This window comes from Pristiophorus japonicus, chromosome 13 (genome assembly GCF_044704955.1).
Source record: "Pristiophorus japonicus isolate sPriJap1 chromosome 13, sPriJap1.hap1, whole genome shotgun sequence".
Classification (NCBI taxonomy): Eukaryota; Metazoa; Chordata; class Chondrichthyes; family Pristiophoridae; genus Pristiophorus; species Pristiophorus japonicus.
The window spans coordinates 148,029,508-148,047,737 of NC_091989.1; the positions used below are offsets into that span (position 1 = coordinate 148,029,508).

The window sequence follows — 18,230 nt, forward strand, 5'->3', positions numbered from 1 at the left end:
CTCTGTAGCTTAGGACTACATGTCTAAAAGAATGCATTCAAATGATGGACTGCAAGAAGCAGGAAACAAAGTAGCAAATTAAAGTCACAAGAGCAAAAAGTTGCTGGCTGCCAGATAGGGCAGGAGAAGATTACACAGAAAAGGGAGAGCACGGCCATGAAGAGATTTGAAGATGGTAAAATTGATTTCCTGAGGACAGGACTTGGGCTGCAGAGTTCTGAATATAGTTGAAGTTTATGGAGTTGAAGAAGTAATCTATCATAGAGGTGATGAATGTGCAGTGAATTTAAAATGTAAGTAGACAATGTTTCAGAAATGAAAAAAGGCAATCTTGACAATGGCCCAGATATTCAATAGGAAACTTGAGATAGAAGTAAATGCCAAAACTCTACACTGAAAGGTCCTGCCTGGCCAAGTAACAAGAGAAATTATTGAAATTGGAGCCTGTGGCACCTAAGTGCTGGCAAGAATGGCTTCAGTCTCTTTGATGTTGATTCATACGGGTATTGATGTTGACAAGGGAGTCAGATAGTACAGAAGTGGTTCTTGAATCATGGATGATGGTAGAGGCAGAATTCGGTATTGTTGTCATACATATAGAAGCTAGCTAGACAGCCAGCATATAAATAAGGAGTAGGATGGAACCCTATGGCATACCACGGGGAGACCATGCAGGCATAGTAGATGAGGTCATTGGAGAAAATGTTGAGATAGATACAAGTGGAATCAAGAAAGAGTAGTGCCAGTGAAGGAAGGGAGGGAGGAAGGAAGGAACATAGAATCAACGACAGTGGCAAAGGCAGCAGTTGAAGTGTAAAATTTGACAGGTGCGGCAAAGAATTTTAACTTAAAATTAGCACAGTATTACTCCAACATTAAAATGACCAATAAATCACTTTAAACTTTCTACCTTTATTTAAATAAACGACAATGCTTTAAAAGTGACAAATTTTCAATGAACTGGGACATTGGCCCCAATATTAATGGGAGGTGGGGAGCATGCGGGGGGAGGGGGGTCCAGTAGCAGACGAAGAACCAGGCAAGACATGGAGGCCCAACTGATCTTAATGGCAGGGGCTCAACTGAATATTTTTGGGCCGACTGACCCCCCCGCCACAGTCGGCTAGGTTGACTGCCTAAGCAATAGGTAGTGGCAGGAGGCCAAAGCCGGGGACCCGTAGGGACAGTACCCCCGGCAGTCAGTAGGAAGGCAGAAGCTTTATGCCGTAACTGGGGCTAGCGGGAGGGGGAAGCTACAAGCTTGGGGAGGGGGGGGGGGCAGGGGAGGCTGGAAGATCAGCCCATTATTGGGAGGGAGCGGCGTGGGATGGTGGAAAGATTGGGGGCCTTACAGGTACAGCAGGTGGTGAAGGCAGCAAATGGCATGTTGGCCTTCATAGCGGGGGGACGAGCAGGGAGGTCTTACTACAGTTGTACAGGGCATTGGTGAGGCCACACCTTGAATATTGTGTACCGTTTTGGTCTCCTAATCTGAGAAAGGACATTCTTGCTATTGAGGGAGTGCAGACTGATGACCAGGATGACAGGACTGACATATGAAGAAAGACTGGATCAACTAGGCTTATATTCAATGGAATTTAGATGAATGAGAGGGGATCTCATAGAAACATATAAAATTCTGACAGGATTGGACAGATTAGATGCAGGAAGAATGTTGCCGATGTTGGGGAAGTCCAGCACCAGGGGTCACAGTCTAAGGATAAGGGATAAGCCATTTAGGACCGAGATGAGGAGAAACTTCTTCACTCAGAGTTGTCAACCTGTGGAATTCTCTACCACAGAAAGTTGTTGAGGCCAGTTCGTTAGATATATTCAAAAGGGAGTTAGATGTGGCCCTTACGGCTAAAGGGATCAAGGGGTATGGGAAGAAAGCAGGAATGGGGTACTGAAGTGCATGATCAGCCATGATCATATTGAATGGTGGTGCAGGCTCGAAGGGCCGAATGGCCTACTCCTGCATCTAATTTCTATGTTTCTATGTTTCTGGGGGAGGCCAAAGCAATCCTGCTCTTCCTGGCCCACAAGGGATTCTGATCTTATAGTTGCCTGAGCCAGTCGGCTCCTCCCGCCTCGGATCTGCAGCCAGGAGTCCCCGTGACGTGCAGGTAAGTGGAAGTTGCGGCGCCGATGATGTCCTGATTTGATTTTTAAAATTTAAACACTGGAAATGGGGTCAGGTTGCTCGATCCCGATATCTTAACCCCCGCCCCCTCCCACCTGTCAGGGGTGCGGTGGGGGCTTAAAAATCAAGGCTATTAATTCTGGTATTTTCTCCTCATCAATAACTTTTTACAGGAGCATCTTCTCCAGAGGAAAAATCTTAATTACTTACCACATGTACAAGCTGGTCACGTTCATGAGCTGCCTTTTCGGCAAGACTAATCAAGTTTGCCAGATATTGGTGAGCTGCTACTTCTTTCTCCATAGATTCTTCTGTCTGCTGTTTCAGAAGACCAATCTTCTTCTGTGCTAGCCTGTGAACCAGATTATTTGCAAAATTCAATTATTGTGTTTACCAAATGCAATTTTTTTTTACCCTTTCATATACCGCAGCAACTAAGAAGTGTTATAGGTGGCCACATTTGTACCATAGGATATAATTAACAGTGAAAAATGGCAATTAGATCATTATGCCTGTTTGTTATTAATTTGGGTAGTTAAATTAGGACAGAGAAAAGTTCTTTCCGAACTTAACTGCCCAAATTAATAATAGGTATGTGCTCATATCTTCCCATTTGATGATTTTCAGGGAAAAAGTAGTTGTGAGTAAAAAGAATAGCAATTTATCATGACCTCATTTTTAAGTGCAGTCACTGACTCCATATCAAGGGGAAGTCATAGAAACATAGAAACAAGAGCAGGAGTAGGCCATTCGGCCCTTCTAGCCTGCACCGCCATTCAATGAGCTCATGGCTGAACATGCAAATTCAGTACCCCATTCCTGCTTTCTCGCCATACCCCTTGATCCCCCTAGTAATAAGGACTTCATCTAACTCCTTTTTGAATATATTTAGTGAATTGGCCTCAACAACTTTCTGTGGTAGAGAATTCCACAGGTTCACCACTCTCTGGGTGAAGAAGTTTCTCCTCATCTCGGTCCTAAATGGCTTACCCCTTATCCTTAGACTGTGACCCCTGGTTCTGGACTTCCCCAACATTGGAAACATTCTTCCTGCATCCAACCTGTCTAAACCCGTCAGAATTTTAAACGTTTCTATGAGGTCCCCTCTCATTCTTCTGAACTCCAGTGAATACAAGCCCAGTGATCCAGTCTTTCTTGATAGGTCAGTCCCACCATCCCGGGAATCAGTCTGGTGAACCTTCGCTGCACTCCCTCAATAGCAAGAATGTCCTTCCTCAAGTTAGGAGACCAAAACTGTACACAATACTCCAGGTGTGGCCTCACCAAGGCCCTGTACAACTGTAGCAACACCTCCCTGCCCCTGGACTCAAATCCCCTCGCTATGAAGACCAACATGCCATTTGCTTTCTTAACCGCCTGCTGTACCTGCATGCCAACCTTCAATGACTGATGTACCATGACACCCAGGTCTCGTTGCACCTGCCCTTTTCCTAATCTGTCACCATTCAGATAATAGTCTGTCTCTGTTTTTACCACCAAAGTGGATAACCTCACATTTATCCACATTATACTTCATCTGCCATGCATTTGCCCACTCACCTAACCTATCCAAGTCACTCTGCAGCCTCATAGCATCCTCCTCGCAGCTCACACTGCCACCCAACTTAGTGTCAGCCGCAAATTTGGAGATACTACATACAATCCCCTCGTCTAAATCACTAATGTACAGTGTAAACAGCTGAGGCCCCAGCACAGAACCTTGCGGTACCCCACTAGTCACTGCCTGCCATTCTGAAAAGTACCCATTTCCTCCTACTCTTTGCTTCCTGTCTGACAACCAGTTCTCAATCCACGTCAGCACACTACCCCCAATCCCATGTGCTTTAACTTTGCACATTAATCTCTTGTGTGGGACCTTGTCGAAAGCCTTCTGAAAGTCCAAATATACCACATCAACTGGTTCTCCCTTGTCCACTCTACTGGAAACATCCTCAAAAAATTCCAGAAGATTTGTCAAGCATGATTTCCCTTTCACAAATCCATGCTGACTTGGACCTATCATGTCACCTCTTTCCAAATGCGCTGCTATGACATCCTTAATAATTGATTCCATCATTTTATCCACTACTGAGGTCAGGCTGACCGGTCTATAATTCCCTGTTTTCTCTCTCCCTCCTTTTTTTTTTTTAAAAAGTGGGGTTACATTGGCTACCTTCCACTCGATAGGAACTGATCCAGAGTCAGTGGAATGTTGGAAAATGACTGTCAATGCATCTGCTATTTCCAAGGCCACCTCCTTAAGTACTCTGAGATGCAGTCCATCAGGCCCTGGGGATTTATCGGCCTTCAATCCCATCAATTTCCCCAACACTATTTCCCAACTAATAAGGATTTCCCTCAGTTCCTCCTCCTTACTAGACCCTCTGACCCCTTTTATATCCAGAAGGTTGTTTGTGTCCTCCTTAGTGAATACCGAACCAAAGTACTTGTTCAATTGGCCTGCCATTTCTTTGTTCCCAGTTATGACTTCCCCTGATTCTGACTGCAGGGGACCTACGTTTGGCTTTACTAACCTTTTTCTCTTTACATATCTATAGAAACTTTTGCAATCCGTCTTAATGTTCCCTGCAAGCTTCTTCTCGTACTCCATTTTCCCTGCCCTAATCAAACCCTTTGTCCTCCTCTGCTGAGTTCTAAATTTCTCCCAGTCCCCGGGTTCGCTGCTATTTCTGGCCAATTTGTCTGCCACTTCCTTGGCTTTAATACTATCCCTGATTTCCCTTGATAGCCACAGTTGAGCCACCTTCCCTTTTTTATTTTTACGCCAGACAGGAATGTACAATTGTTGTAGTTCATCCATGCGGTCTCTAAATGTCTGCTATTGCCCATCCACAGTCAACCCCTTAAGTATCATTCGCCAATCTATCCTAGCCAATTCACGCCTCATACCTTCAAAGTTACCCTTCTTTAAGTTCTGGACCATGGTCTCTGAATTAACTGTTTCATTCTCCATTCTAATGCAGAATTCCACCATATTATGGTCACTCTTCCCCAAGGGGCCTCGCACAACGAGATTGCTAATTAATCCTCTCTCATTACACAACACCCAGTCTAAGATGGCCTCCCCCCTAGTTGGTTCCTCGACACAATGGTCTAGAAAACCATCCCTTATGCACTCCAGGAAATCCTCCTCCACCGTATTGCTTCCAGTTTGGTTAGCCCAATCTATGTGCATATTAAAGTCACCCATTATAACTGCTGCACCTTTATTGCATGCACCCCTAATTTCCTGTGTGATGCCCTCCTCAACATCACTACTACTGTTTGGAGGTCTGTACACAACTCCGTTTTTTGCCCTTTGGTGTTCTGCAGCTCTACCCATATAGATTCCACATCATCCAAGCTAATGTCCTTCTTAACTATTGCATTAATCTCCTCTTTAACCAGCAATGCTACCCCACCTCCTTTTCCTTTTATTCTATCCTTCCTGAATGTTGAATACCCCTGGATGTTGAGTTCCCAGCCCTGATCATCATGTTTGACAAATTTGCTGGAATTCTTTGAGGATGTAACGAACAGAGTGGATAAAGGAGAACCAGTGGATGTGATGTATTTGGACTTCCAGAAGGCATTTGACAAGGTGCCACATAAAAGGTTTCTGCACAAGGTAAAAATTCACGGGGTCGGGGGTAATATATTAGCATGGATAGGGAATTGGGTAACTAACAGAAAACAGAGAGTCGGATAAATGGTTCATTCTCTGGTTGGCAATCAGTAACTAGCAGGGTGTCGCAGGGATCAGTGCTGGGACCCCAACTATTTACAATCTATATTAATGACTTGGAAGAAGAGACTGAGTGTAACGTAGCCAAGTTTGCTGACGATACAAAGATTGCACCTCTGCTCTTTGGAACTCCTTGCCTAGATTTCTACGCCATGCCATTTCCCTCCCTGCTGTCAAAAACTCCTCAAAACCCTTCTTTTGACTCCATCTTTGGCCCCCTTTTTCTAATATTTCCAGATTATCTCTCTACTTAGTATCCACCATTTTTCTACTTAATGTAAAATGGTTTGAGATATCTTCCTGATTGTTGCAGATATAGGTGGTAATGGCACTAGTCTATCAACCTGGAGGCCATGGGTTCAAATCCCATCATAGCACGTTATAAAACCTTTCAAATGGTTTATCAGCATGCTTTAGGGAAGGGAACCTGCCATCTTAACTCTATCTGGCAGACATGTGACTCTCAATGCCCTCTGACATGGCCACTGAGTTGTACAAACAATAGATGGTTGTTAGGTGAGGACAGAACCATGCACAACCATAATGGCCTACAACATTATATGAAGAATGGTCACTTGGGCAAGATATAAGAAGGCTGTCTGCACAAATGAACTATATCCCCAGCAGCAGTCCACATCTTTAGGAGAGAAGAGAAACCGAGAAAACAAAATCAGATATAACAATGTCATAAAAACTCATGATAATATTTCCTTTCAAAATATTTACCAAATGTGAAATACAATTTAAATTTAGAAACTTTAATTGTTTCAGTAGAATGCATTTATAGTTCAATGCAAATTTACTGATAGCCCATTTATCTGTTGTACCTGTTTGACTTCTGTGCTACCTGAAGCTCTGCTTCCAACGTCTTATTGCCAGCTATTAATTCTGTCTTTTCGAAGAGTAGGCTCGTTTTCTCAGCTTGCAAAGATCCAATTCTTCCCATCAATTCCTCCACTTCTACATGCTGTTTCTCTTGCACCAGCTGCAGCTTTCTACACAGAGATGAAACAAACCCACACCGATAGTCCCTTGGAGACTGAGATACTAATTGACAAGCTGACTCGGGTCACACACCAAGGCATTGTTTACTAAAAACACAATTCATGGCAGTTAAATGGCTGGGGCCTCAATAAACATAGGTCCTTCAATTTTACTTTTTATCTGGGGTTTAAGTGCGAGTCTGATGGTGGGTCCCATGAAAATGGTGTCCACCAACTGTAAATAATTGTGTGCTTTCACTTAGTTTAATTATGCTCTTTTTTCAAGACCCTTGCTTATTTTCTTGAGCTTTAGCAAGGTTCAAAATAAAATATATATTCTTTTTACTAATTTTCTCCAATTTACCTGAATTTGTTAGGATCCAATTTTTTCAACTGATTTTCTTTACTAAAAAACCCAAATTTTAAATTGCCAATTAGAAATTGATTTTCCTTCACAGGAATTTTCAGCTCCAAGTCCTGCCCTACCATAAGCTACCACGTTTCTGAATGTTCCTATGTTTATCCTGTGAAACGAATCAATTCTTCCCTGCAAAATATGCACAAGTAATGTTTCCTCTACTCCATTTTTGACTTGTTTGCTAATCAATTTAGGGGTCACTCCGGTTTAGTCTAAGGACACTAGTTTTAGGTATTTCTAGTAATATAACGTTTGCATCTATGCCAAGCTATGTGGCCAGGTAGCTAATTGTAAAGGAAATCAATGCTATTCAAAGGGATGGGAACAAATAAAGGAGAGGACTAAGGAAAGGCAAATAGATTTTAATGTAGATTAATAAAGCTAATGCATATTGGAACATGAAACTATCAGATACTTTTCTGAAATTCTATTTGAGAACTTTGCAGTTTTACTGTGATCAATTCCATATATCCTATAGCAATATGACAAAGTGTTGACTTAAAATGGTTGTAACAGTTTTATTCACTACTTCTTCATACACCCCCCCCAATTTTATATGTAAACCTCAAGGATACTAGTTTCCATATGTAAAGCTTAAGCATTTGAGTGATTCAAAAAAAAATATATATACCTTTTGAGATCATTCACCATTGTAGTATGCTCATCAACTCCAATTTTGTCATCAAGGTTTGCTTTTAGTTGATCATACTTTGAGCAAAGGTTGCTCAGCTCATGTTGAGTCTCATGTAACTCCTTTTGTTGGCTTTGTTTCTCTGCTTCCAGCAGTATCAATTGTTTAGTCAACTTTGACACTACCATCAAAAGAAAAATACAGGTTGAGACCATTTTTAAAAGGTTATCTGTGCTTGATGGAAAGTCAACAAAGTGGTGATCATTAGAAAGAAGAGCTCCAGGAACATGGACCAAACCTGAAACCAAAGCCATGAAAGTATGAGATAATGGTGATATTGCAATGCAGAATGGATCATGTTTCTGAAAAATTAAAACACTCAAATATGCGATACAACTAAAGTCTGCTGTACAAATGAATTGGAAACTGTCCGCTATTGTTGAAAGAATATTTTAAAAAGCATTATAAACAAAACAGAAAACAGATAAGAGAACATATGAAGGTAATATCTTCATGATAAAGCAGCATTGGGATTATACAGGTACAACCTCCAGAATCCGGCAACCTCGGGACCGAGGCCGAGCCGGTTTTAGTGTTTTTCCAGTCTTCGGAACATGTTCCTGATGTCTGAAGTCTGGAAATGTCCGAGCCCAGGTTCGGGTATTTCCGGATTTCGGAACGCCAGAAGCGCGTCCCAAGTCCGGAAATGTCTGGGCCAGGTTGCGATATTTCCGGTTTTTGGATGTCATCTTGTCGTTCTTCTCCTCACAGGCCTTGTAGTCCTCGCTTCTTCGCAATGCATGGTAAGCCTCCCTCTCTCGTTTTTGCAACGCAGTACCCTGTAACTACTTAATGCGAGCTTCCTGGCCTGTATCTTTTGCTACCATCTTCAAATTTGAAAAGGAATGCACAGTACTCAAAGCCTAAAATATAATAACAGTTTTTATTTGTATAACAGTTAAGTTATGAAATTTAGAACAGTAAATGAAGGCTTTTATTTGTTAAACAGAGTAAAAATAAACAGGAGGTTGTGCTTGAGGTAGAGGGCTCAGCTATGATGTCTGAGGCTGATGATGGGCCAGCAATAGGATTATCAAATGTGGAAATGACTGGTGTAGTTGTACGCTGTAGGTCTTGGGTCTTCTGTTGCGACATCTTTTGAAAGATATTTAATATTGTTGTTTGTTTAAATAATTTGGGCTTTTCTTTCACTAATCTTTCCCGAATTCTGTAGACCTGCAGTATTTCTTCTTCATTTATGAAGCTTCGTTGCTCTAAGGCGTGAATTAATTCTGGACAAAGATCGATTGCTTTGTCAATCGTCACCTTTTCGACTTGATCACAGGCATCATCATCCTCACTGCTTTCATCCTTTTCTTCTGGATGCAAAACCCTCTGCATGATTTCTTCATCTGTCACTGCATGCACAATGGGAGCATTGTTGTCTATGTCCATGACTTCTGCATCATCCTCATCCAATTCCTACACAGCTTCGCAAATCAGCCCTCTTGCATAATCTAAAAGTTGAGCAATCATTGCTTTCTTCTCCCTGGACACACGAAAGCCTTGAAAGTCCTGAGGAGCCTCATCAGCAAACATAGTTGATGGCCAGATGTTATGCCAAGCATTGACCAAGGTGCCTGCAGTTACCAAGTTCCATGCATCCGCAGCTGCCCATATGGATGGCATCCTTGAGAGAGAAAGCTTTTGAGAATGCTTTTATTCCCATGCCTGTGTTCACAGCATTAAGCAAACACTTCATAAATACATTTTTGTAGAGATACTTCATCGATTTCAAAATTTCTTGATCCACTGGCTGTATCAGTGATGTAACATTTGGAGGCAAGTAGATTCCATGGACATTATCCTTTACCAAAAGCTCAGCATCGGGATGTTATGAGCAATGGTCTAGCAGCAGGTATACTTTTCAGTTTTCCTCAAGGCCAGCTTCCGTGCAATGAGCACGCGCTGGAGGGACAAAATTCTTCTTAAACCAGTTCAGAAAGATTACCCTGGTTAGCCATGCTTTCTTATTGGCATAATAATGCACTGGCAATACTCTCAAACCCTTGAAACATCTTGGACACTGGCTTCTCCCAATGACCATAAGCTTACCATATGTGTCCCAGCCACAGTTGTAGCAGCACAGTCAACCTCTCCTTGGCGTATTTTACACCTGCTGGCTGCATTTCTTCTGCTGCTGCTAATATCTTTCGTGGTACATAGCGCCAAAATAGTGCTGTCACGTCAGCATTTGCTCAGGTAAAAGGTTTTCATCAGCAATGAGTTTGATGAACTCATCAATATAATTTTCAGCTGCCTCATGATCTGCTGAGGCTCCCTCACCACATTCTCTCTGTTGCCTGATGCCATGACGCCTTTTAAATTTGGCTAGCCAACTAGAAGAGTACTCGAATGGAGTTTCAATTCCCAGTTGTGCATGGAATATTTTAGCTTGTTGCATCACCATTGGGCCAGACACTTCACCTCTGTTGCCACCACTCCATCACTGCTCGATCCACATCATCATATTTTGGCTTACGTATACTTTTTCTCTTACTCATTTCCTTATGAACATCACTTTCCACATAAAACTTCATGAGCTGTCCTTTCTGTTTTCTGATATCATAGATGGTGGAGAGTCCAACGCCATAGTCCTCACTCAATCTTCTCACTGAAGCACCTCTATCTAATCTCTGGAGTAACTCCACTTTCTTGGCAATTGTAAGTGAACTATGCTTCCTCTTTCCTTTATCTGAACCCATTGGGGTATCTGTTGGCCTTTTTGACATGTTTGCAATGACAACACAAATTCACAATCTTTACCTGTGCAGATCATTAAATTGGGATGTAGGTGGGTCAGTTGGAGTAGCCTTATAATGTTTAATGCCACAATTTATTTTAAAATGCTGAATTTAAAAGTGCATGTACAGTTCAGGTAGTATTTTTTATTACAGGTACAGGTTTGCAAACTTAAAATCGCAACTTGGTCGGGTGAGGTCGGGTGAACTCCGCTCGGAGTCATGAGGTGTGGCGATACGATCACGTGGTTGCTGCTTTGGGGAGCTGCAGTGTGATTTTGGCCGGGGACTTGTGCTCGGGAGGGGACTTATGCGCGGGAACTTGTTTGGTTCTGGCCAAAGGGACTTGTGTGCTGTGCAGAGTTTGATTCTGGCAGGAGGGGACTTGCGCGCAGAAGTTGTGCAGAGTTTGATTCTATCCGAAGGGACTTGTGGGCTGTGCAGAGATGATTCTGGCCGAAGGGACTTGTGGGCTGTGCAGAGTTGCTTGGACCCAGGAGCAGCGATGCGGTGACTGTGAAGACCTGGCCTAGAACAGGTAGGATTGATGTTTTTATATTTGCAATTTTTGTCACTGTACAGTAGTTGGATTACATTTTTTGACTTTTCATGGGCCCGGCTGGCGGCAGTAATGGTTTGGCAGGATGCCCGGATTCCGGAACATTTTGCGGATTCTGAACGACCCTGCCACGGATCGTCTCGGAGTCTGGAACTCCGGATTTTGGCCGCTGCACCTGTATTGGCAGGAAGGAGGGGGAAATCTGAAGTCTATTAATTATAAATTATACTGCATGGAGAGGGGAGGAGAAGTAAGTCACATTATAGTAAGTTAAAGTCTTCACGAAATCCCAGTGGATGGTTGGATCAGGCATTAAAATAAGGAAGAGTTCATTTATAAATTTTACTTGGGCTCACCTTCCTGCACATGTCTCTTGTGACTGCCTTTTCCTTTGGCTCGCTGCACCTCAAGTTGCTCCATCAAGATTTGGTTTTCCTCCAAAACCAACTTTGCCTGATCCTGCAATTGCTGCCTGGAAGGACAAACAAAATTTAATGAACTCTCATTAACTGTCCTGTATCCAGCACATGAGCTAGAAACTACAAGCAACATTACTCGAACTACATATGAACAAGCTGTTTAACTCCAGCTGAAAATATTTTATTTACAAAGCAGTCACCTATTTTACCACAAAATAACTTAACAGAAACCACTACTAATTATTTCACTACTACAAACTAAAATCAGAATCCATTTTCACATTTGGGCATTTCTTCTGAACTACCTGTTAATCTCGCTTCACACTGCTCACAGATAAAAATTTGAAATCAGGTTGAGTGGGCCTAGGCCTTCAACTTTGTTGAAGAAAAGACGACTTGTATTTATCTAGCATCTTTCATAACCTCAGGACGTCCCAAAGTCCTTTGAAGTGTTGTCACTATTAAACACAGCAACCAATTTGCACACAGCATGGTCCCACAAACAGCAATGTGATAATGACCAAATAATCTGCGCTTCTCCAGGCAGGCTGTTGTTGACTACTGCAGCCATCTGGAGCAAGGCTGGTTGCCTGCTGGATAAGGGGGGGGGGGGGGGGGGGACATGCTTTGTCTCATGCCATGTGGAGGGAGATGGCAGCGACACTGAATGACACCTCTCTCGCCCCTAGAACTGCAGACTAATGCTCCACGATGTTCAATGGCCTGTGAGAACAGGCAAGACAACACTTTGGTTACTCTCCCTTTTCTTCTTTGGGCAGTTTTTACTAAATAGCTGCAGAAGCAACCTTTCACACTGCACTCTGATTAAGGGCACAAACTGGGGATCTTACAGTATATGTGTTGCTCTCAAAGCCGCCACATTCCTGAATTTTTTGTCACTAGATCTTTTTAGGACATCAACAACATATCACAGTCTGCAGTACACAGCATCATCAAGCCAGTGACCGGTAGCCTGTTTGCCAGGACAAAGCAGTGCATCTCCTTCCCAAATGACCAGGACAACAGGACAGAGCTCAAGGATGTGCTGCATTGGCTGGTGCTTCTTGCATGCAGGGCATAATTAGCTGTGCACATCAAGGCACATGGACACCAACCAGCAACATATGCACGTATAATTTCAAGGATGGCCCCATCCGTTGCACTGCCTCTCGCAGGCACTGTGTTCGAGTTTCCCCTGCAACACAATTGAGTGAATTAGAAGGTGTGCTAGCAACTGAGGGATGTCCTCCCAGTAGCATCAGACAACAGTTATAATAGATTGGCTTGTACCATCCAGTTCAAGTGCAGGAAGGGGTTTTGAGATCCTATATGCAATTAATTGCTGTTAGAGGATATGACAACACATACTGTAAGATCTCCAGTTCATGTCCCCCTTAATAAGAGTGCAGTGTGAAAAGTTGCTTCTGCAGTTATCAGTTTTCGAGGGTAAAGAGTGCCCAACAAAGAAAAGGAAGAGTAACCGAAGTGTTATCTTGCCTGTTCCTCACAGGCCATTGAAAGTCTTGGAGCACTAATCTGAAGGGGGAGAGAGAGGTGACATTCAGTGTCACTGCCACCTCCCTCAACATGGCACGGCACTTTTTTAATGCATCCTCCCATGGAGATGTAGCAGTCTCTATCCTTTGCTGAATCTCATTCAGGAGGGTCTATAGGCCAGTCTCATTGAAATTGTGAACTCTTCTTTCTGCCCATCAATGCCTTTCTTTGGCTGCTTCTGCTAAATCTTCCAGTGGAAGGTATTACTTATAAGTGTCACAACAATCATAGAAAAGCTATCTAGTCCAGCTATTGAGTCTAGTCAACTCAGTGACCCAAGCATTATTCTACTTACATCCTACTCCCAGAGCTTTCTGCTGTACTTTTCAGCCAGACTTGTCTTTTTGAAGACGACATTCAAATTTCAGAACATATCCAGCACAGTACTCCTACTTTTAAACAGGATTTGTGCTACATAACCACCAATGCATATATAAATGAGCTAACCCCGAAAATTGTGATGGGGTCAGAGTTGTAGAGCATTAGATGTAAGTGCTGACTCAGGGGTGCAAAACCAGCACAATTGGCTTGTGGAATTTTGGGGCCGTTATGCTGAACCGTGTCTGAGTACTATTTTCTGCTAATCTGCAGGGCACTGTAAAGGTCTGACTTTAAAAAAGAAATAGGCTATACTGACTTCAATTCAAAGCTTGTGAAGCGTAGTTTGATTTAGTGTGTCATACCACTCTCTGCTGCTCACAGCACCACTCTTCTCACACTGCTGATGAAGCTGTTTATTCTCCTTCACCACCTCTTCCACTCGAGCTCTGAAATTCTTCATTTCCCTCTGTGAATGAATAAGAATGTACAGTGATCAGTTGCAACAATCAGGTATAACAAACAAAAAAATCAACAAAACTATCCTTCAAATAAACATCTGCACTGCTTCCAGAATTGAATTGTTTTTCTAAATTGTAAATATTAAGTTGAAAAAGGTTTGAATTAGTATCAAATATTTGGCGGTTACTTTTTGTTGATTTATAAGGATGTATATTTAAAATAATTTACATTTATACAGAGTCTTGAGCATACTTAATTTCACAGAGGTGTAAACAACACTAAAAAGCAGTGCGAAGAATAGATAGGTTTTGAGAAGTCTTTTGATGGGGGAGAGAGGGGTAGCAAGGGAGGTTCGGCAGAGTCCCAGAAGGTAAATGGCTCTGTCATTGATGGTAGAATGGAGGAAGGGAGCTGTAAAAAAGGCCAGAGTCAGAAGAGTGGAGGACATGTAGGGCTGGAGGAGGTTGCAGAGGTAGGATGATGCAAGACTAGGGAAGAATTTGTAAACAAAGACAATAATTAATGTTAATAATCAATACACTGGGGAACAGGAACCCACCAGAGGTTAGTGAGGCCAGAAGTGTTGGGAAGAGGAACTTAGTGCAGGACAGGATGGGAATGGCAATGTTTTGGAGATATTGGAATCCAAGCAGGGTGAACATAGGAAGGCAGAAAGTCAAATCTGGAGGTGATAAAGGCATAAATCTGTGTTTCAGTAGCAGTGGGGGTGAGGAAAGGCACTCCTGAGGTGGTAGAAGAAGCCACTGCAGAAGATGTACTGGGTTTTAGGACAGGTAGGAGTGGAACCAATTGAGGGTGGTACCACAAAGGTAAACCAGAAGAGAGAAGGTGGAGAAGGATGGAGTGATCACCCGCATCAAATGTTAAGAGTAGAAGAAGGGACAATGGGGGTGAAATTTGGGACGGTAAGTTTTTACTTTTGCCTTGCCAAATTGTGTGAAATTCGGTGTTTTTGCCCCAGGAGTGAAGGGAGTCAATAAATGAGGTGCTAATGGCCTCAGCTGGGCACTATTCACAGACACTTACCCAATTTCAGCTGAGTTCCATTCAGCAATCAGCCTTCAATCGCTGACTCCAGCTCTATCTGGCTCTTAAAGGGGAGGTCATTTGAACCTACTGCTGCTCATTTTCAGCATTGCTGAACTTCAGTCAGTCAGTGATCTCTGGACCTGAGGAAGTTTGTGAAATGGGTGCTGGTAATCTCCCTTCAAGGGAGAGGGCCACACGATTTAACGATGTGGCTCTGGAGGCATTGGTGGGGGCACTGGAGACAAGGAGGGAGTCGCTGTTCCCTGCATTGGGAAGGAGGCCATCTCCGCAGGTTTTCCACGCCATGTGGCAATTGGTGGCCCAGGATTGTTGGCCAGCAGTGGCACAGAGAAGCCTCACCCAGTGCCAGAAAAAATTCAATGACCTAAGTCGAGTAGTGAAGGCGAGTACAAGCTTCCACACCTCCTCCATACCAGCCTCTTAACCTGTCTGCACACACCACTAAACCACCAAGCATCTGCAGATACTCACACTCACATCCGCATCTCAGGCCTTGCCTACATTCATTGGCCCGCAGGTGGTGGGTGCCGTGGAGACGTTGATCCCACTGGGGGCAACAATGGTATCTTTATCCCCTCCTTTTCTCATACCACTTTCCCCCCAAATCAGAAGGATTCATCACTTTCCAATCCCCTCTCCTTCTCTCATACCACTTCCCCCGCACAACAGAAGACTTTATAATTTTCCACCTCCTGATACTGTCTGCATTCCTTGCTACATTCCTGCCCCACTGCCCTCACCTTAATGCGAGTCTTGTGCCATTTATGTTTTCAGATAACCAGGCAGAAGCTGTCAATCCTGCACCTGAGCCACCCAAGGGATTCTGGAGGGAGAGGGAGAGGAAGAGGAGGAAGAGCAGGAGGAGGAGGAGTCAAGCTCTGCAACACTGCTTATCTCTCCTGCAGGCACAAGGTTAGGCTAGTAGAGGGGTCTGCACTGGGTGATCCACTGGGGTGTAGTGGGTTGCAGCAAAGGCCAAGGGGAAAGGGAATCTCGGGAACCACCTCCCGAGGGTGAGTTCGTGCATAGGTTCTGCTCCACAGGATTCACATGATGGCCATGCACTTTGACATCATAGGTGCACAGGCGGAAGCAACTCAATGTCTTGGTGTTGTAATGCAGACGATAATTGGTGGCATGGAAGCTCAGACTGCTCTCATGCAGTCTCAACTTATGCCATGCAACATCTTGGTGCTGTCATGCAGTCAATGACTGCTGGCATAGAGTCTCAGACTGCTCTCATGTAGTCTCAGCTGGAAACCATGTATGCTCTGACTGCTGCCATCGCTGATGGGTCCACCACCGGGGATCTCACGGTGTCACAGCAGCCCACCAAACTGTGCTCCAGCAGATTGGTAGGGATGCTGGAGTGCTGCCCCGGGGGAGTGGCACTGGGTCAGTGGAGCAGGAACCTGCTGTCCTCTTTCAGAATGATAGCATTCCTGAGCCCACCACTGCCACTCTACCATTGCACTTGTCGCTGCTGGTCATCCAGCCAGCCCAGACTGCCGGTGCCCAGCCTGAGATGGTGCAGTCTACAGGCGGGCCTTCCAGTCTCAGAGCTGGTCAAGGACGTCCTGAAATGCCATTTGTAGTCTCTGGCCCTGACACACAACAGCCTTCCACCAGCTGTGCTGCAACCACAGGGGACATACTGCGGAGGAGCACTAGATTAGTTAAAGCAAAGAGAGGATATAAGGAAATGCACAAGGGTGATTATTAAATACATTATGAAAGCTTTTATTGGTGTGATATAAATTTGAATTAGAATGTTTAATCTTTGCTGTTGTCTCTCATTTCAGTTTTGGGGCTTTGGTATGGAAGGGAAAATGGATGTGGTGATGGGGACGTCCCGAGGAACCAGGAAGTTGGATGGAAATCACTGGAACCGAACTCTGATGAAACGGTTGTGGACCTCCTTTGCAGAATCGCCATGTTCTCGCTGCCTCCTCCATCACCGTTGTTGCTGCTCCTGCTCCTTGTCCTCCTCCTCCTCCTCAGGTGGCTATGCCTGGTGGCAATGGCTGTGCCCTCATGATGGCGAGGTTGTGCAGCATGCAGCTGATGACAAAGAATAGGGACACTTGCTCAGGCGAGTACTGGAGGACTCCTCCCGAGCGGTCAAGGCAGCAGAACCGTTGCTTCAGTACTCCGATTGTCTGCTCAATGATGTTCCTGGTGGCGGCATAGCTCTCGTTGTATGAGCGCTGGACTGGAATGTTGAGGTTGCGGAGGGGAGCCATGGGCCAGATGGAGAGCGGATAGCCCTCGTCTCCGAGCAACCAGCCATGAGCTTGGTGTGGTGGCTGGAACAGAGCTGGCACACCGGTCTGGAGCAGGATGAAGGCATCATGGTTGCTGCCAGGATTGCAGGCATTCATGGTGAGAATTCTGCGTGTGTGGTTGCACACCAGCTGCACAGTGAGTGGAACCTTTAGCGGTTACAGAAGATTGTGACATGGGTGCAGACATTGGCACACTGCACCACGGGGAAGCCCGCTATTCTGACAAAGCCACATGCACGCTCGTGCTGCTTCTCTCTGATCATGGGGAAGGAAATGTAGTCCCTGCTCCTTCTGTACAGAGTCTCTGTGACCTCACGGTTAAAGCAATGGATGGCAAACTGGGAGGTGTTGGAGATGTCTCCTGTCGCTTCCCGGAAGGATCCACTGGCGCAGAAATTGAGCACGATGGTGAGCTTGAGAGAGTCGTCTTCACCCTGGTCTGAGGCTCAAGGTCTGGTTGCATCAGATGTAGAGCTCTGTGACCATGTCCTTGCTGAAGTGTAGCCTTCGATCACACTGTTCCTCAGTGAAATTGATGTAGGAGAATTGCTGCCGGAATACCGGAGGTTAGGATCTCCAGTTGCTAGCCCTGTTGCCGCTTCTCCCTCTAGTCACATTTAGCGATCTTTCTCCCTGTCCTGCTCCCTGCCTTTGCCTAAGTAGTCTCCGACGGTGATGTCGGAGCTGGAGGTCGAGTGCCAACATGAAACGAGATAAATGTTGTGATTTCAAATCTGCCCTCAATGATAAAAGGAAATAGTTAGAAGGCAGAACAGTCCTTGAAGTCAGAATCGCTGCAATCTGTCCACCAGCCACTCTGCCTATGTGTTCGCAAGCT

The 18,230-nt window shown here is 44.4% G+C and overlaps 1 protein-coding gene across 3 annotated transcripts in view; it reads right to left on the reverse strand.

Annotated features, from left to right (window-relative positions):
* Positions 1–18,230, reverse strand: part of cep89 (centrosomal protein 89) — a 117,374-nt gene that overhangs the window by 40,158 nt on the left and 58,986 nt on the right. For all 3 annotated transcript variants that reach the window (XM_070898102.1, XM_070898101.1, XM_070898103.1), the window contains 5 exons: positions 13,940–14,043; positions 11,637–11,752; positions 7,921–8,101; positions 6,716–6,883; positions 2,354–2,495 (listed from right to left, as the gene is read on the reverse strand). In XM_070898102.1, the coding sequence (XP_070754203.1) occupies positions 2,354–2,495; positions 6,716–6,883; positions 7,921–8,101; positions 11,637–11,752; positions 13,940–14,043 (711 nt within the window). The remainder of the gene's footprint in view (positions 1–2,353; positions 2,496–6,715; positions 6,884–7,920; positions 8,102–11,636; positions 11,753–13,939; positions 14,044–18,230) is intronic.